The 20362-nt window shown below is 40.9% G+C and overlaps 1 protein-coding gene across 2 annotated transcripts; it reads left to right on the forward strand.

The window, feature by feature from the left end:
* Positions 1-468: 468 nt before the first annotated feature.
* HSP90B1 (heat shock protein 90 beta family member 1) lies at positions 469-19154 on the forward strand. 2 transcript variants are annotated; one of them, XM_012174925.3, is made up of 18 exons: positions 469-627; positions 1610-1712; positions 2400-2541; positions 3306-3422; positions 4470-4801; positions 9799-9910; positions 10138-10257; positions 11628-11744; positions 13745-13882; positions 13972-14049; positions 14182-14247; positions 14549-14818; positions 15086-15331; positions 15829-15965; positions 17294-17372; positions 17460-17615; positions 17891-18013; positions 18851-19154. In XM_012174925.3, the coding sequence occupies exons 1-18, from the start codon at positions 579-581 to the stop codon at positions 18878-18880; spliced, it is 2415 nt and encodes an 804-aa protein (XP_012030315.1). In that variant the 5' UTR covers positions 469-578; the 3' UTR covers positions 18881-19154. The 2 variants fall into 2 exon arrangements, with proteins under 2 accessions (XP_012030315.1, XP_060269122.1); XM_060413139.1 differs by having other exon boundaries at positions 17891-19154.
* Positions 19155-20362: the final 1208 nt, after the last annotated feature.

Here is a 20362-nt window from a genome sequence, read left to right on the forward strand (position 1 = left end):
GTCGCTCTGGAATCATTCCTAACGTGACCCCACGCGTGGACACGGAAAAGGTGGAGAACTCGTTGCCATGGCTACCGCTTCCCCTGGTCACGGAATAAACGCTCTCTAGGATCCGGAAGTGGTTCCGCGCGACCTCTCCGCAAGTGGGTATAAGTTCTGCGCTGACGTTCACTGGACGGTTTCCCTTAGAGGCCAGAACAACCCAAGCAAAGGGGCGGTCCCGAGTGAGAGGGGCCCGCGGAACCATTTGATTGGGGAAAAGGGGCCAGGACTGGCCAATCGGGAGGAGCCACGCTTCGGGCATCGGGCACCGCACCTGGACAGCTCCGATTGGTGAACTGCGGTCCCCCCAACGAGTCCCCATTGGGTACAACGGGTGCGTGGTGCGGCACGATTGGTGGATTCGTGTTTCCCGTCCCCCGCCCGCGAGAAGTGGGGGTGAAAAGCGGCCGGACCTGCTCGGGGGGTAGTGGGCGGATCGCGCGGCTTGAGGTGTAAGCCTCGGAACTCCGGCGTAGGAGGGGGGCGGAGGCGGCTCCTGAGCTCAAAGGGGACTTGAGACTCACCGGCCGTGCGCCATGAGGGTCCTGTGGGTGCTGGGCCTCTGCTGCGTCCTGCTGACCTTCGGTGAGTGATCCTGGAGGAGCGGGCACCCCGGGACGCCCCCCCCCCCCTCCTCAAGCGCGGCCTCTTCTCGAAGGTTCTGGGGGCGTTGAGCCTGGGAGGAGGGGATAACAGGGTTAGGGTTTGAGCAGATGGGGTGTCCATCGCTCTTCCTCGAAAGAGGTTTGGCGGATTTCCTTTTCTGTCACCTTCTGGAAGCATAAAAGGGGCCCGGATTCGTTTAAATCCCTTAAGATCTGGTATCCGCTCCTAGCAGTCTCAGCTTCCTCGGGGTGGGGCCTCCCTCGGGCTCGCGCCCCTCAAGAGCATCGTTTGTGCCTTTCCCGGAGGACTTTTGTCAGACGGCGCAACCTTTGATCATCAGAGTTTGAGGGCACCCCCCCGCCCCTAGTCTCCTCGCCAACGCGTTTCCTTTCTTAGCTGCTGGGCTTGGAGCGTGGGGCCCTGGGGCAGCAGACCGGCAGTGTCAGCGATTTGATTCACTTTTACTCTAGCTCCTTAAGGTCCTAAAATCTCTTATCATCTGTTCCCTTTCTCAGGCCCCTGGGGCCAATTTCAGTTCTCCTCGCTAGAAGTTCCACAAACCCATTTTGCTTTCTGACCTGTGATATTGAAGGCCTAAGTTTTGGCATGGTCAATTTGGAGGCCTTGTCTCGGCCTGCGCGCAACACGTGTGAATGTAGAAAAGACCTGGTATCAAGTCGGCTAAACAGTATTTATAAAGGATCCCGGGGCTACCCTTTTAGAGGTGATGGACGCTTCCATCTCCTGAGGTACCTCAGTGTCTGAACTGAAATAAGAAATATGCCGACTTGGGTTTACATCGGTTATTTAAACCAGTGGATCCATTCTTCCATCGCCGGCTCCAGTATTTACCAAGTGAATTTTGCAACCCCTATCCTGGCCCTGTTCCATCTTGCCACTTCATGAGAAGTACATGAAGCAACGATGTGTGAAAGTTTTCTGATGTTAAATCTTCCTTCAGGGTCAGTGCGGGCTGATGATGAAGTGGATGTGGATGGGACAGTGGAAGAAGATCTGGGTAAAAGTAGAGAAGGCTCAAGGACAGATGATGAAGTAGTACAGAGGTTTGTGTTCTTCTGAAGCTATACATATAACCCCTTGGGAACCTGGAAGGAAGTAGCTTCTTTGTATCTCTTCTCCAAAGGCCCAGAAGTACTCTGAATTTAAATAGGTGAAAAATAAAGACCTTAGGGGTAGCAGCTATGTGCATACATAGTATCTCCTGACTTTGCCCCTAAGAATGACTGGTCAGAATAAGATGAATTAATCCCCTTGAAAACTATTTTGATAACTATTTCAGAATACTAGCAGGATAGCCTTGCTAAGATCTTAAAAAAGACTTTGGTTGTATACTCAGTAAGTGTGTACACTTTGTAATTTAAAAAATTTATGTCTGTTGAGCAACGTTTTCATTCAGCCTTTTAGGGCTTAAAACTTTGTAGACCCTTAGAAGCCAGAGTCTCCCCGGCATGTATCCCATGTGAGGGGAATAGAAATGTGTGTGACTTTGCTTTATAGCAGAGGAAAGTTGGGTTCACTTTTCTGACAGTTTTAAGCATAGAGTATTTCCAGCTTGGTATTAAAAGTAATCTATCATTGTGGAAAAATAATAGTGAGATGGTAGACTGGTAATATAAAGGTTTCCTTTTTACCTTTTCAATCCTTAAGACCATTGTGCTTTCATCACAGATGCTGTATTTTTGGAAAGAACTAAGTAATGCAGTATTAGTTGATCAAATTTTTTTCCTCAGAGAGGAAGAAGCTATTCAGTTGGATGGATTAAATGCATCCCAGATAAGAGAACTCAGAGAGAAATCAGAAAAGTTTGCCTTCCAAGCTGAAGTTAACAGAATGATGAAACTCATCATCAATTCATTGTATAAAAACAAAGAGGTAAGCAGCCCGTGGTTATGATGTTATTTTGTTTCTGTATGGGAGCTAACTTGATGACTTTCACAGTTACTGTGCTTTGTTGCTGTTTAGTTGTGTAGTCCCTAAGCCATGTGTGACTCTTTGTGACCTACCAGGCTCCTCTGTCCATGGGATTTCCCAGGCAAAAATGCTGGAGTGGGTTGCCATTTCCTTCTCCAGGGAATCTTCCTGACCCAGGAATCAAACCTGTAACTGCTGCCTTAGAGGCAGATTTCTTTACCACTGAACTACCAGGAAAGCCAATAGTTAATATTCTTACATAATAGTAATTCCAAACAAATAGTTCTCAAAGTTTAAAGACCCAGCATGTGCACGAATGGCTACTAGATACCTATTTGTATTTGTGGGAAGGGGGAGAGACATTTTTCCTTCTTTCTGCCTTTCCCCTCCAGTTGTGTTCATGGCCTGCTGAATAGTTGTGAGTCTTAAGGACATTCATACAAACTGAGCCTCAAGTATTGAATACATTAATAAGGTCACTAAGAAGGGAAATAGAGTAGTAACTACTCTAACCAGTTCAAGTGTTCCATATAGTTGTTCCAGTTCTTTGTGTAAAGAACTGTATCTCCTTTTACCAAGAGAGTAAAGCCACCCTTGTACCATAATAAGTCTAGTCCTTAAGGAGAGTTTTTTCAGAGTACAGAGGAGAAATGAATTTGACGTTAAGTTTGATGTCATGTATTTTGAGGCTAATCGAAGTGTGTATTAATCTGGCTTCCATTTAGATTTTCCTGCGAGAACTGATTTCAAATGCTTCTGATGCTTTAGATAAGATAAGACTAATATCACTGACTGATGAAAATGCTCTTGCTGGAAATGAGGAGTTGACAGTTAAAATTAAGGTAAGCTTAGAACAATTTTAAAGTAGAAAGAACTCTTAGAGATAGGGAATCCATTGTCAGTCAAGGTAGACTAGGTTAGGGGCAGTAACAGTTAACTACCAGACTGTCAGGGACTTAAATCAGGGGTCAGTCAAATATGGCCTGTGGGCCAAATCCAACCTGCTGCCTATTTTTATAGATAAAGTTTTATTGGAACGTAGCCATGCCCATTTGTGAAATATCTGTGACTGCTTTTGACAGAGACCGTACGGCCTGCAAAGCCTAAGATAATCTCTGGTTCTTTTCCAGAAAAAATTTGCCAACCCCTGGCTTAAATCATTAATCACAGGCTGCCTTGGGGCCTCTGCTTTGCATCATCCTCACCCTAGGACACAAGCTGATGGAGCAGCTGCCATCTGGAGTGTAGCTGGTTGTCATGGTGCAAAGAAAGCTTGGTGGGTCTCACACCAGTTAAAGGCTCCAGCCTGAAAGCCATGCTTTTGATTCCCACTTGTAACTCATTAGCCAGAACTTGTCACATGGCCTTAACCAACTATCAGTGAGGGAAATACATTCTGGTAATATTTCTGGAAGGCAGAGAGCTGGGAATATTTAGTGAAGAACATTGATTCCCACAGATTACAAAGACAGAAAAGACAGAAATCATTTAAGTTTCAGATCCTTTTATCTTCTATCAGTGAAATAGAGAAAACATAAAATTTTATTTTTCTTGATTTTTTTTTTTTTTTCCCCTTAAGTAAGTTGTTCTGTTTAGGTCTATCTCTGCCCATTGACATTTAGACTGGTCCTTGCCCTCTTATATTGATCGATGCTTTATCAAATACACTAAACTTAAAATTCTTCTCTGTAAATAAAGATGTTTGTACTTAAGGTGTATGCTTTTTGAAAAGACCATAAAACACTTCTGAAGGAGGGAAGGAGTTCAGGTTTTTTTCTGTATTGGAATTGATGTGCTTCAGAGCTGATAGCTTCTCAGCATATAGCTGAGTATTTCCTTTCCATATTGTGAGTATTAAGCAAGTGTAATTGTCTTGTTCTTGGTTTTAGTGTGATAAGGAGAAGAACCTGCTCCACGTCACAGACACTGGTGTAGGAATGACCCGGGAGGAGTTAGTGAAAAACCTTGGCACCATAGCCAAGTCTGGGACAAGTGAGTTTTTAAACAAAATGACTGAGGCACAAGAAGATGGCCAATCAACGTCAGAACTGATCGGTCAGTTTGGTGTTGGTTTCTATTCTGCCTTCCTTGTGGCAGATAAAGTTATTGTCACATCGAAACACAACAATGACTCTCAACACATCTGGGAGTCCGACTCCAATGAATTTTCTGTAATCGCTGACCCCAGAGGAAACACTCTCGGACGGGGAACAACCATTACGTGAGTATTACTCACTCCTAATGAGAATTAATTGGCCATAGCCAGGCTCTGGACTCTCCCATTCTAGCTCTCTGAGCCAATGGCCTATTCTGAGCCTTAATTTCTTTGCCTGTAAAAATGAGGAACGTGAGACCAGTTCTCATCACATTAAGTATTTTGAGACCTTGGTAAGGACCAGACCCAGAGTTATGGTGGCTGCTGTCAATGGAGGGCATTAAGTAGGAAGGGTTAGCTCTTCCGGCTGAAGGCGCATCAGAGGACTCAGCCAGGGGGCTTATCTGTTTTCCAGGGAAGCAGGACTCAGAAAGGTGGTGGCAGTCTGAGGAGCATTGTGGATAAGGGCATGGCAATACAATGTGTTGACAAGATTCAAGGGATGCATTTCAGGCAGTGGAGTTACTCATTGAAATTGTAATGAAGTTTTAAAGTTTTCTGAAGGTGGTGTGGAGGATGGCAGGGCCAGTTGAGAAGAGACTCTCAGTAACCTGGGTAACCGTTGAAAATGATTCAAGATTGTAACTAGGGTTGGGGGCGGTTTAGAGAGAACAGGTACAGATAAAGGACTTGAAAGAGAGTAATGAAAATTCTCTGGAAGAAAATATCTCACTGGAGGATAGTTAGAACTTGCCTGGTGGCTCAGATGGTAAAGAATCTGCCTGCAATGCCGAGACCCTTGTTCAATCCCTGGGTTGGGAAGATCCTCTGGAGAGGGAATGGCTACCCATTCCAGTATTCTTGCCTGGAGAATCCCATGGACCGAGGAGCCAGGCAGGCTGAAGTCCATGAGGTTGCAAAGGGTTAGACATGACTGAGGAGAGTTACAAGTCGTCGAATTTGAAGTGGAATTTAAGTCACCACCTTTGTGGGGCCAGGGGCACTGCGTTGAGTTACAAGGGCTTCTCTTATTGTGGAGCACAGGCTCTCAAGCACATGGGCTCAGTGGTTGCCATGCATGGGCTTCTCTTGTTGCAGTGCATGGGCTCTCTAGTTACTTAGTTGCCCCAAGGCGTGTGGGATCTGATCTGAGTTCCCCGGTTCAGTTCAGTCGCTCAGTTGTGTCCGACCCTCTGCGACCCCATGAATCGCAGCACTCCAGGCCTCCCTGTCCATCACCAACTCCCGGAGTTCACTCAGACTGACATCCATTGAGTCGGTGATGCCATCCAGCCATCTCATCCTCTGTCGTCCCCTTTTCCTCCTGCCCCCAACCAGGGTTCAAACCCGTATCCCCTGCAGTAGAAGCTTGGAGTCTTAATCACTGAGCCTCCAGGGAAATCCCAAGCCAGTAACTATTGTTGGTGTAAACAAGGCAGATCTTAGGCCCAGTATCTCCTGGTGCTTACAGCACTGTGAAGTGTGAAGCAGACAGGAGACAGGACAGCTTTCTTGCTTTTGTTTTTTTTTCTCATTGTAGAGATAAAGAAATTCCAATTTAGAAGTCAGTTGACTTACCCAGTTCTGCCAAGTGAAAATGTGCCCACAGCCCTGCTTTTTCCTTTTTTTCTTAATTCAGTTTAAAATTGTCTCAATATAACTGATTTTTAAATATGCAGGTCGGAAACAAACATATATCTTATCATTTCAACGTTTTCTTCATCCCAGAAGACATTTTTTGCCTTCACTGTCACAAATTTTCCTTTAATAAAAACTAGACAACTGCATTTTAGTATTTTTACTAATTTTTCATTCTAAACTTACTTTTCCCTCCCTTTGTTATTAACATTCACATATCCTGATCTCTTAAGGAGGCATCACTGATGGTTATACCCAAGTGCCCTCTCTGTTAGGTGGTAGGAGAATACAGGTAAATCACATCTCTTAACTAGAAAGATAGAAAATGATGTCCCAAGAGGTGTTCATGTCTTGTGTTGCTAAGAGACAGGTGAGATGTATAGATATAAGTTCCACACGAGCAAACATTTTGTTGATACTCCATTCCCCGTGGCTAACGAGTGACTGGCAGATATTTGTATGAATGGATAAGAGTCATCAGGACAGTTTTCATGAATAGTATGGATGGTTGGTCAGTAAATGAAACTTTACAACAAGTTCTCCTTTCCTTGAGCAAAATTGCCTTTTTTCTTCAAGGCCTACCCCACCAATTCACTCAGTGGATACTTGCTATTAACTTGCGATTAGCAGTCTAAACTGCTAGAGTTTAGGGCTACAGTGGAGAGTAAGACAGTGGCTGTTCCTCCTTTCACATGGCTCATTCAACTAAGAAAACACATGAAATAATTTCAGAATGGCAAATGCCAGAAAGGAAGCTAAGGGACAACCCCCTTATCAGAAGGTCTTTCTGAAATGGTTTTGAGTTAGGGTCAGACGTTCTAGGCAGCAAGCACTGCACATTGGACAGTTTCAGAGGCACATTTGAGAAACTGAAGGTCTAGAATGGCCAAAGGGAAAAGAGCAAAGGCAAAGAAGTAGCAAGGTCAAGATCTTGCCCTACCTACATGTTACTTCATCTTAATATTGGACCAGTAAAGTAGAGGCTGTCAGACAATTGTTTCCTCCCTACTCCTGTTCTTACCCTTAATGAGCCACCACTTAGGGGACATTTAGTGAAGCATAAATGAGATCATGAAATCAGCATCTTGTAAATGCTAACATAAAATGGCTTCTGCCCCTCCTCCTATCATGAAGGGCGTATTCTACATTTCTCCCTTACGCTAGTCACTGCTTCTCATCTGTTGTCTCTCACACCATCTCCTCAGAGATGAGAGAATTAATTACTAGTGCATCTTTTAAAGTCAGCCTTTGCTGAACACCTTCCTCTTTGCATCAAAGTGTAAATGTATTGAAGTCTCTCTAGGAGAAGGAGGGGGCAGGCAGGTGATGCACCGTGCTGCTGTCAGGCACGTGCTCTCCCATTTTCTTTCCTGCTGTTGGGTGTTTCGAAAAAGCATACTTGCCTTTGCTGCTACTTCACCTTCTATTCCCCCCTCAGCCCATGGTATTTTGACTTTATCCACCACTTTTCCATGGAAATAAATTACCAATATTCCTTGTTGCTAAATCCAGTGGATTCATGCTTATTTTAGTTGCTGTGATCCCCAGCAATAGCTTCTCTTTCTCTCTCTTGTTTTTTTTTTTTTTTTGGAGTTTTTCTTTTGTGTTTTCTACAGAATTTGCATTTTACTGCTCACTCCTTAAGACAATCCACTCAGTACCCAGCATCATTTTTTTTAAATTTCCTTTGCCTGTTTCTTACATGTTGATGGTCTCTTTTCTTCAGAAGTGCAGTTTTAGCCCTCTATGTCCTGTGTCCATCATGCAGTCTTAACCACTGTTGTGGATTCAGACTCTGGCTCCTTCTCGGGCTTCTCTAATCTATATTTTTAGCCAAGATCAGGAGTCAGCAGACTTTTAATGAAAGGGTCAGCTAGTAAATATTTTCAGCTCATGAACATGTCAGAACTCTCCTATCTATAGTTTGAAAGCAGTCATAGAGTATATGATGAGGTTGTGTCCTGATGAAATTTCTTGTGAGTGGCAACCAGAGTTTGCCAGCCCCTGGTCTAGATCTTGCTACTGGGTTCTAGGCTTATATGTCTAATTACCTTTTGAATACCTGACTAAGATGTCTAATCATCAGCTTCAATTCGCATCTAAAACTGATACAACTTGGTGCCAACCTAGGCTCACTAGGTATGTATACTCCAAGACCCGAGGTTTAGTCCCCTCACTAGGCTGTGTCATCACGTACTGTGTACTTGCTGGAAACTCCTATACGCTTTTTGAGGCAAGGAGGGGACCATGGATTCTCCTTTTTTTTTTTTTTTTATTCTCTATTTTTATTGGGAGCACAAATATCAAGATATGGGCTACCCACTTGTTTGAGAGTATGATGTGGCTGTTATTTTTGGTGGGTGGAGGAGATGTTTGCAGAAAGGGTGGTAAGGAAGAAGAGGAAGCAGTGCTGCAGTTTTCAGTACTATAATTATAATCTCAGTCAGTGCTGTTCCTGATAGAACTGTCTGTGGTAGACATGGTCATTCACTACTCTGTCCAGTATGGCAGCTACTTGCCACATGTGACTGTTGACTTGGAATGTGGCGATTTAACTAAAGAACTAACTTTAACTGTTATGACTATAACTGACTATAACTGACTTTTAACTATTAACAAATAATCACATGTAACAGGTGGGTGGCTCCTGTTTTGTCTAGTGCAAATAAACAGTAGTTCAGATTAATGTTCTAGCTATTATTTTAAAATAAATTCATTTATTTATTTTTGACTATGTTGGGTCTTTGTTGCTGCGCAGGCTTTTCTGTAGTTGCGGTGAACAGGGTCTACTAGTCATGGTGCATGGGCTTCTCATTGCTGTGGCTTCTCTTGTTGTAGAACATGGGCTCTAGGGCACGTGGGCTCAGTAGTTGCAGCGCCCAGGCTCTGGAGCACCGGATCAATAGTAGTGATGTACAGGCTTAGTTGTTCCACGGCATGTGGGATCTTCCTGGATCAGGGATCAAAACCATGACTGTTGCGTTGGCATGTGAGTTCTTTACTGCGGAGCCATCAGAGATGCCCTCTAGCTTTTTCTTAAGGAATGTGTTTTTATTAGGGGTTAACTGTCTACAGTATGTAATCAGTTGATTTTCTAGGGAAGCTAGTAGAATGTGTATGATTCTACTTTTCTCCAGAATATTGCAGCAACTTCCCACCTTCAGCTAGCTTAAGATTTCTGTTCTTCAAATGAAAAAAAATCCAGCACATTGAGGAGGTTGGAAACCTTTTCATTTTTTGCTTATAATGAAGAATGTTTTCCACATGAGGGAGGGAGTGCAAAAAAGATTCTTCCTTTTACTATACCCATATTTAGTATATTTAGCTCACAAACCTTTATTGGTGATAAGAGTTCTTAACATGAATAATGGGGACTTTGTGGGTTATGCACAGTTGGCTATTATAGTCAAATGAATATTTACACAAATTTATAATCAGAACTTTTAAATAATGACGTGTCTCTAAATGTCTTATTTTCCTTGCAGCCTTGTTTTAAAAGAAGAAGCATCTGATTACCTTGAATTGGATACAATTAAAAACCTCGTGAAAAAATATTCACAGTTCATAAACTTTCCTATTTATGTATGGAGCAGCAAGGTAAATTTATATGAGTAAAGTTTATATATCTATATTACCTTGGACATATTTAACTATTTAACACAGAAAGAATGAAGATTAAATGTGGTTCTTCTAATGCAGGATACTCAGTATTTTCTTACTGAAGACTATTTTTTTGAGCTGTAATTTTGTTTCATATCCTATAGAATAAAATCAAGAATTATGAAACATTAGCTTAACCATCATTCTATTTTCTACATAAACAGACTGAAACGGTTGAGGAACCTGCCGAAGAAGAAGAAGCAGGAAAAGAAGATAAAGAAGAATCTGATGATGAAGCTGCCGTAGAAGAAGAAGAAGACGAAAAGAAACCAAAAACTAAAAAAGTAAGCCTGGTTCATCCTCCTACTTAAAATATTGTTTAGGTTATAAGGTACCCGATTCCTAGGAAAAGGGGTAAGATTTCTTGTTGCAGGAGAGGGGTTTGGGTTCAAGGAAGGTGGCCAAAAGATACAGACTTCCAGTTATAAATGAGCGCTAGGGATGTAAGATAGTGTGATGGAGCCAACACTGGTCTGTGATGTATGGAAAAGCTGTCAAGAGTCTTAATTCCTGAGAGTTCTCATTATAAGGAGATTTTTTCTTTTGGTCCATTTCTTAAAATTGTTTATTCTTTTATTCTCATCTATATGACATGATGGAGGTTAGCTTACTATGGTCATCATTTTCACAATATGTGTAAACCTTTATGTTATACACCTGCAACTCATATAGTAATGATCTCAATTGTATCTTGATAAAACCGAGGCAGGGGAGCGGGGAGAACAAAGGTGGAAAATATTTTTTAGATTATGTTAGAAAAAACACAGAAACCCAGGTATGCACAGACTGATGGAAGCTTCAGTTCTTCATGATCTTATTTTTTCAAGGAGTCTGCAGGCCCAGCTTTTAAAATCCAAGCTGTTTGTGTGTGTTTTCTCTCCCTAGAAAATTTTAAGTGCAAATGCAAATCATTTTTATGAATAATTCTCTGACTTCTATATATTGCCCAGGACTGGTGGCTTATGATAAAAGTTTTGAATTTTAAAACCTTGAAATCTTTTTGCATCTTCTTTTGTCACCTAGATATGAACTATTAAATTGATTCTCTGGTCTGTTCAGGTAGCAGAGTAGGTAGAAGTAATGGTGAATTTTGAGAAATATATAAGATGTTGGATTTCTGTACATCATGAAATAGAAATACATAATATGTATATCCTTGTAACCTCAAAACATATATTCAAGAAATAACATTTTAGCTAGTTAAAAATAACTGAAAAAAATCTTAATTGGATTGTTACCAATTATTATGATAACCATTTGCCTTTGTTGTATTAAATATCAGTCTTAAATATTTAGAAAGATACTTAAAAAATTTGTTTTGTTTTGTTTTTACTTTTAAATATTTATTTATTTATTTGGCTGTTATGGGTCTCAGTTGTGGAGCCCAGGTTTAGTTACTTCATGGCATGTGGGATCTTCCCAGACCAGGATCAAACCAGTGTTCCTTGAATTGCAAGACAGATTCTTAACCACTGGACCACCAGAGAAGCCCTTTAAAAAAAATTTTGATCCATTTGGCAGGAACCATATTATAATAGAGATACCCTATATTAATATTATTTTGAAATGTTCTAAAGCTATAGTTATTGAAGTATAACTATTGATACCATTGGTATACCTGTTAGGAGAAACTAATCAAATACTGTAACTTCAGGTTGAAAAAACTGTCTGGGATTGGGAACTGATGAATGATATCAAACCCATATGGCAGAGACCATCAAAAGAAGTAGAGGAGGATGAATACAAAGCTTTCTACAAATCATTTTCAAAGGTAAATGTTATTTTACAATAATGTGATAAGAAAACATCCCTATATAAAAAATAGGTTTAAAAACAGGTTCATAACTATTTCAGCACAACCAGTTTCCTTTTTAATCCTGTGTGTTTTATATTATGCACTAAAAACTTTACTCTGAGATGAAATTTATAGGCTTCCAGACTGGCACCCCACTCCAGTACTCTTGCCTGGAAAATCCCATGGACGGAGGAGCCTGGTAGGCTGCAGTCCATGGGGTTGCTAGGAGTCGGACAAGACTGAGCGACTTCACTTTCACTTTTCACTTTCATGCATTGGAGAAGGAAATGGCAGCCTACTCCAGTGTTCTTGCCTGGAGAATCCCAGGGATAGGGGAGCCTGATGGGCCGCTGTCTCGGGGGTCACACAGAGTCGGACACGACTGAAGCAACCTAGCAGCAGCAGCAGCAGACTAGATCACCAAGGGTCTATGCTACAAAAATGATTAAGAACCACCTACGTCAGTAGATGCTTGATTTTCGCTACAGAACCTATAAGGCATAAAATCATGCTATTGAATGGCTTTTACCATAATCTTAAAGGCTTGTTTACAACGTCAAACATTTATTTTGAGGCCATGCCTAGAAATGATGACTAAATCTGTTGCCCTGCCTTTTTTTTTTTTTAACTGATTGTTTCTTATAACTCTTAGAATCTAAAATTAGCTTTGACTAAGATGGTTTCAAGTTAATGTTTTCTCAAACAGCATTTTGTACAAATAGAACAATTTAATGAACTTAGCATGGCTAGAGAAAACTGTGTCCTTCATGCAGTGTTAACCACTGTTGTAGATTCAGGCTCCAGCTCCTTCTCGGGGTTCTCTAATCCATATTTTTAGCCTAGATCAGGAATCAGCAGACCTTTAATTAAAGAGTCAGCTAGTAAATATTTTCAGCTCATGAACTATAGGATCTGTGACATGTCAGAACTCTCCTATCCGTAGTTTGAAAGCAGCCATAGACAGCATATGATGAGGCTGTGTCCTGATGAAATTTCTTGTGAGTGGCAACCAGAGTTTGCCAACCCCTGGTCTAGATCTCGCTACTGGACTCTGATTATTCTTTATTCTTTATTCCATCTGCTGATTTGTTACTTAACCTTTGTTTCCCTTACGATAACATCCAACTACTCTTTAAGCTTTACCTCTAAAAACTTTCCCTTGGTTCTGCCTCCTTTTTCATTCTCGTGTAACCTAAAATCCTAGCATATATAGAGGTACTTTCATCTTAACAGCTATATTAGAAATATGTGAGCACTGTGTGATTATAAGTCTTTTAGAGGTTACATTAAAAAAAAATTGAAACAGGCCAAGTTAACTTTTAACAGTATATATATTTTTTAACCCAGTATATCCAATAGTATTTCAACAGGTAATCAGTACAAAAAAGTGATCCTTTTTGGTTTTTTGTTTGATTGGGGTTTTTGTGGGATATTTGTTGGTGCTACATTATCAAAGTCTGATGTATGTCTTACACTGACCAACACATCTCAGTGTGGACTAGCTACATTTCAGGTGCTCAGTATGGATAATACAGGAATTTTCTGTCTTTACATACCTCTTGGATCCACTGCTGCAGTCCAAGTTTCTTGGAAGAAATCTGTTGCTGAGTAATTTTTTAGTTGAACAGTACACTCACGAAATTTCTCATGTCATTTTGTCATTTAGACAGGATGGTGGTTTTCCTGCCCTATCCTCACACGTGTGTAGAACCTAGACTCAGCCATCCTTCCCAGGGGTAGGCAATAGAGAAACGTTATTGACAGCCACATCAGAAGAGCCGTGTCCAGCCAGTTCGAAGTGCAGTCTTAACTGTTTCTTCTTCCCTCTTTGCCTTCCTCTCCCCTTCACTTTTTTGGTAAAGGAACTTTTTTGTTAGTTGACTGTTAAACTGCACGTGTTCCACACCCTATGTTGCTTAGACTTTGCACTGCCTTTTCCTTGTGCCTTTTGAATGACCAAGATACCAACTTTCTAGGAAAGCGATGACCCCATGGCATATATCCACTTTACTGCTGAAGGAGAAGTTACCTTCAAGTCAATTTTATTCGTACCCACATCTGCCCCACGTGGTCTGTTTGATGAATATGGATCCAAGAAGAGCGATTACATTAAGGTGAATTTTTAAATAGTACAAACTGAGTTTAAAATTTGGAAGCATGATTTCCAGAAAGTGACCTTTGGTTTTTTTGGTCTCCACTTTAGCTGTATGTGCGCCGAGTATTCATCACAGACGATTTCCATGATATGATGCCCAAATACCTGAATTTTGTCAAGGGTGTTGTAAGTATCTGGAGGTTATTCGGGGAAGAGGGGAGTAGAGTGGGGGTCTGAAAGTGGGGTTTTTTTGGTCGGTTGGTTGATTTTGTTTTTCTCTGATGTTTGTATTGCCCACTGAACTTTTGCTGTCTGCAGGTGGACTCGGATGATCTCCCCTTGAATGTTTCCCGTGAGACTCTTCAGCAACATAAACTGCTTAAGGTGAGTGCCTTAAAAATGTTCAGACATAGAAGTTGAAAAAGTGTCCAGTGAGCACCCATATATATGTACCATCTGGTCTAAAGTTAGAATATAAACATGAAAGCAATCTTGTAACTGCTGCCACTGACAACTTAAGTTTCCATTCAGTCTGACACAGGAATACTTGGCCATCCCCTGCCCCCTTGATAAATACCAGTGTCTTTGTATCTTTCTCCACTACTCCCCTGCTACCTTATATAGTATAGGTTCTCTAAAGTTTGTGGTGAAGTTCTCTAATGAGTTATTCTATCGTTTTGTTTAGGTGATTAGAAAGAAGCTTGTCCGTAAAACTCTGGACATGATCAAAAAGATTGCTGATGAAAAATACAATGATACTTTTTGGAAAGAATTTGGTACCAACATCAAGCTTGGTGTGATAGAAGATCACTCAAATCGAACACGTCTTGCCAAACTTCTTAGATTCCAATCTTCTCATCATCCAAGTGACATGACTAGTCTAGACCAGTATGTGGAAAGAATGAAGGAGAAGCAGGACAAAATCTACTTCATGGCTGGGGCCAGCAGGAAAGAGGTGAGAAAACTTCGACTGGTCTGCTATGTAGCTAGGGATTGATTTATAGCCAACTCTTGAGAGAGAAAAAAAGGAAAATTTGTAAACTGAAAGAGTTCTGAGACCTGGTCAGTCACTGACAGGAAAAAAGTCATTTGTATTCTCTGCATCTCTTAATTCCCCACCCATAAAACGGGATTGTTGGTACTCTATTAACGTACCTACTTGGATGAAGAAAACATACTAAGCCCAAACTGGAAATTTGTGTTATTTCTTTCAATTTTGTAGGCCGAATCTTCTCCCTTTGTTGAGCGACTTCTGAAAAAGGGCTATGAAGTGATTTATCTCACAGAACCTGTGGATGAATACTGCATTCAGGCTCTTCCCGAATTCGATGGGAAGAGGTTCCAGAATGTTGCCAAAGAAGGAGTGAAGTTTGATGAAAGTGAGAAAAGTAAGGAGAGTCGTGAAGCAGTTGAGAAAGAATTTGAGCCTCTGCTAAACTGGATGAAAGATAAAGCCCTCAAGGACAAGGTATTCTAGAAATTAGAAACACTGAAAATTTTAGCGTCTGTGTATTGTTTTGTTAGCAAATTAAACTTTGTAACTGGTTACTTTTGTGGTCATTAAAAGTTATACAGAACACTTAATACTGTTACATTATTGGGAGGACAAGCTTAAAATTTAACTGAACAATTACAGGGATATGTGATTATTCTGTATGTAGGTAACTTTTTTTTCCTTTGTAACTGAAAGTTTTTCATAATTTAATATTGTTTTTACAATAGCTTAAAATTTTACAGGTTAAACTTAAGTTGTATATGTTTTTGAAAGTTTGTGTTTAAGTATTTGTGACTAAGAAATTCAGTTATGAAATGATAGTTTTCCTAAGAATCTGAATGAGAGGTACTTTTCTGATCTGCTTGTTTGTGATTTTAAGTGATGAGTCCTTAAGGAATTGAAATGCAATTACTTGACAACCTTTACTGTTGATATTTAGAGATAACTAACTTTCTCTTTCTCCTCCAAAGATCGAGAAGGCTGTGGTGTCTCAGCGCCTGACAGAATCTCCATGTGCTCTGGTAGCCAGCCAGTATGGGTGGTCTGGCAACATGGAAAGGATCATGAAAGCCCAGGCATACCAGACAGGCAAGGACATCTCAACCAAGTAAGCATCCTCAGGGAAGGCCCTGCCAGGATGTAAGCTCTCGCCCAGCCTCCCATTAGAAGATAACACAGCTTCTACACAAAGAACTAATGGGTTTTAAGTGTCTACCACCCTCCATTATAGAGAAGCTGACAATATGATTAGATTACTAAAGAAAAGGTTTTGCACTTGTGGTTTATATTTAGTATTTTGTATATAGATGGAAATTTTCTTATCTGTTACATATAATGTCTTTCAGCATTAGATTTTCTGCTTGGCCTAGTATCTGGACTGCCTTTACATTTTCAAATAATAGTTAAAGATGAAGTTAATGACAGTTACATTTCTTAAATGAGTTAAATCCTTTTTAATTACCCCTTCTACCCCCAAGTAGTATTCTCCACTAAATACAGGGTAGAAGATGCACAAACAGCAATTGAACTCAAGGACCAAGTACTGGAGGTACACTAGGTCTTTGGTACCCTTTATTTTTAAGAAATATGTATTTCAGGTTTATATTTGAACATAACAACAATAGTTTTGAAAATGACTTCTTCCTTGCTTTTATTCTCTCTTCAACCTGGACTATCTTCTTACTACCTACCTATTGTCACTTTTTTCCCCCAAGCATAGCTTAAGGATTCTTCTCCTAAGTGTAGGTTACATTGTCATAATTCTATCTAATAAACATTTGAGCACCTAATGTGTCTATTTACTGATGCTCTACAGTAAACATCACTACTCTCTTTTGCAATGTTCAGACTAGTCAGGATAGAGAAATCAAGGCATAATTCTGTAAGTCCTGTGTGTATGATAGGTATGCCAAGATATAGGGAGAAGGGTTCCTTCTGTCCTCAGCCTGCAGCTGTAGGAAGGAGGGCAGTCACGGAGGACAGCTAGGATGCTAACAATGATGAAGGTACACCCAAAATGTATTGCCGCCAAGCTTAGTGAAAAGATGCCATTTTTCTTGGAACCATATTGGTTGAGGCATCATGGAGAAGGTGTTACTTGAGCAGCACCCAGAGCCTGTTCTGTTCCAGAACTCTGGGGAGACACAGCTGCAGTTATGATAGTGAATACATTAAGAGGGGAAGAACAGGACATTAAATCAGTTCATCCACTCATCAAAAGGCACTTGGGATTCATTAGGAAATAAAGTAGTTCTTTATTGTACTATTTGATCTAACCATGTACATTGCCCTTTAAAAGGGAAAGCGTGATTTAACAATATATAAGCATGTCTTGATTTTTAAAAAGTTATCTGTAATTATATGTTATACTAGAATATGGGAAATGTATGGACCCTCAAATTTGATATATTAACGTTCATTTTTACTCTGTAACAGTTATTATGCCAGCCAGAAGAAAACATTTGAAATTAACCCCAGACACCCACTGATTAGAGACATGCTTCGAAGAGTTAAGGTGAGCAATATCACGGCCTTACTCCTTTTAATTTGACTTCTTTTGACCCTTTAGTATTAATAAAGTGTGTGACTCCTTTCATTTCAGGAAGATGAAGATGACAAAACTGTTTTGGATCTTGCTGTAGTTTTGTTTGAAACAGCAACACTGCGGTCAGGGTATCTTTTACCAGACACTAAGGCATATGGAGACAGAATAGAAAGAATGCTTCGCCTCAGCTTAAACATCGACCCTGACGCAAAGGTTTGATGTAACTTACTGAATGTTTGAGTCCTGGTATCAGGCACTGTGCCAAAAATGAATGAGAAATTTCCCCTTTTGCATCTATTTTCTTTTCTTGCCTGTCTCCCTTTGTTAGCATGACTGTTAACTCTAATTATAGGGTTTCCTCTATAGTTTTGTAGTTAACAGAATTAACCGAAGTGAAGTTAATTATGATCTTACACATTTAAATGAACAAAATGAACACAGAGCCAAGGTGTTGGATGCATTGATGGGCTCATAAATGTTGCCCTTAGGTTGAAGAAGAACCCGAAGAAGAACCCGAGGAAACAGCAGAGGACACCGCAGAAGACACAGAGCAGGACGAAGAGGAAGAGATGGACGCAGGAACAGATGAGGAAGAGCAGGAAACAGCAGAGGTAGAGCAAACCAAGAGGGGCCTTGCATTTGTAGTTCTTCAAAGTCAGAGCTATGGCCAAAGTCAGGAAATAGGCATCTAATACCAAAGTAAAAAGCTGGAACAAATCACTTTTTTATTTAAAGTGTGTATTTTGATCCTCCCCACTGCCTTTACTTCCTTAGTTTAGCCATCCATTCTTTCTATTTTTGAACAGGGAAGGAGCCTGAGGAGGCAGGGACTGGCAGCTGCAACTTTATTTAATCTTTTTACTGGCTGTGCTGGGGTTTTGCTGCTGTGCAGACTGTCTCTAGCTGTGGAGAGCAGGTGCTTACTCACCTCATCACGGTGGCTCCTCTTGTTGCAGAGCAGGGGCTTCAGTAGTTGCAGCACATGGGCTCAGTAGCTAGGGCTTCTGGGCTCCAAAGCATAGACTCAACAGTTGCGGCTCAGCTGCTCTGTGGCATGTGGGATACTCCCAGCTCAGGAATCAAACCCGTGTCTCCTGCATTGGCAAATGGATTCTTTATTCCTGAACCACTGGGGAAGCCCAGGCCATCCATTCTTGAGGTGTTTTTAAGCAGATTACTCCTTAGTCCACGGTGCTTCCATGTTCTTTGCCACTTGCTTCTGCCTTACAGTAACATTAATCTATTTAAGATTTTTGATTGTTCAGGGACTATTGATCTTACTAGATTCTAGGTTATTTTGCAGATTAGCAAGCTGAGATTCCAGCCTATATAGATCAGATAATGGAAACAGGCTGGATCTGTTTCCATTTTTTCCATACATGAACCTTCAGTGAGCAAAGGTTTGTTGTGCTAGTTTTTAATGTATTCTGATTTTTCTGTTTTCACAGAAATCGACAGCTGAAAAAGATGAACTGTAAATTATACCCTTGCCATTTGGATCCTGTGTGGAGAGGGAATGTGAAGTTTATTTCTTTTGGAAGAGACTTGTTTTGGATGTGTCCCCCTCCCCTACGCCCTCAGCCTCCTTCTCCTCTGCACTGTAAAATGTTGGGATTGTGGTCACAGGAAGAAGTGGGTTTTTTAGTTGAATTTTTTTTAACATTCCTCATGAATGTAAATTTGTACTATTTAACTGACTATTCTTGGTGTAAAATCTTGTCATGTGTATAAAAATAAAAAAGGTCCCAAATATCCAATGTCTTGCTTGTCTTTTTATAATTAATTGTGTAGAGCTCCCTGATAGTTGATTTTTCTTCCTGTTTTTTGGTGATATACAGCATAATGTCTTGACTTATATACATCAGGAAATGATACAAGTAGTGAACATCCATCTTCTCATAGATACAAAATAAAATAGTTCTTAGATCCTATGTCCTGAGTTTTCTTCTTAGAAAAGTAATGCATACTTTAAAAAAGTGGCTTTTAAAATTACTCTTAAAAATCACTCATAGAAAGAAGGGACATACTCTTCATTACAGAATTCCAAACAGTACATGTAGATGCTCCCCCTTACAGGAAGTGGAGCTGAATCCTTGCCTTTTTGAAGGTAGGCTGGATTTAATGACTGTCTTCTAGAGTGTGGGAAGCGGGAAACAGTAACGCTAGAGCAGAGAACCTAAGCAGATGCTACCCTAATAACCAAGTGATTTCCTATCAGCCAGTGATGCCATGTACCCACTGACGTGTGAAGGAGGGTACTTCACCTCTGGTATTCTTCAAAACCAGCCTAACCTAGAATATGTGAGAAGTACTCCTCCAAACTTTTTAAGGTCAAAACCAAGGAAAGAAGCCTCACAGGAGGAGACTAAGGAGACATGGCAACTAAATGTCATAGTAACCTGGATGGCTGAAAGCTGGGGAAATCCAGAATCAGACCTAGTTCTGGCATGTGTGATCTGTACCACGGTCATGTTACATGAGGGCATTCACGGAAATGGAGAGGGATTTGGGAACTCTGCTGTCTTGGCAGTTTTACTATAAATCTAAACTTAACTCCAAAAGAATCCAAACCTTAGAAATACTAACCTCACTAAGCACACATGGTCAATGTCATTTGTATCATCAGTTCAGTTGCTCAGTTGTGTCCGATTCTTTGCGACCCCATGAATCGCAGCATGCCAGGCCTCCCTGTCCATCACCAACTCCCAGAGTTCACTCAGAGTCACATCCATCGAGTCAGTGATGCCATCCAGCCATCTCATCCTCTGTCGTCCCCTTCTCCTGCCCCCAATCCCTCCCAGCATCACACTCTTTTCCAATGAGTCAACTCTTCGCATCAGGTGGCCAGAGTTCAGCTTTAGCATCATTCCTTCCAAAGAAATCCCAGGGCTGATCTTCAGAATGGACTAGTTGGATCTCCTTGCACTCCAAGGGACTCTCAAGAGTCTTCTCCAACACCA

The sequence above is a fragment of the Ovis aries genome, chromosome 3, assembly GCF_016772045.2.
Source record: "Ovis aries strain OAR_USU_Benz2616 breed Rambouillet chromosome 3, ARS-UI_Ramb_v3.0, whole genome shotgun sequence".
Lineage (NCBI taxonomy): Eukaryota > Metazoa > Chordata > Mammalia > Artiodactyla > Bovidae > Ovis > Ovis aries.

Bases quoted from the DNA above. Each gene is read 5' to 3' on its own strand.
- HSP90B1 (XM_060413139.1), top strand. From the start codon at position 579: ATGAGGGTCCTGTGGGTGCTGGGCCTCTGCTGCGTCCTGCTGACCTTC. The intron at 11,745-13,744 runs GTAAATGTTATT...CCAACTTTCTAG, and splicing joins TCTACAAATCATTTTCAAAG to GAAAGCGATGACCCCATGGC. The intron at 17,616-17,890 runs GTTTGATGTAAC...TGTTGCCCTTAG, and splicing joins ACATCGACCCTGACGCAAAG to GTTGAAGAAGAACCCGAAGA.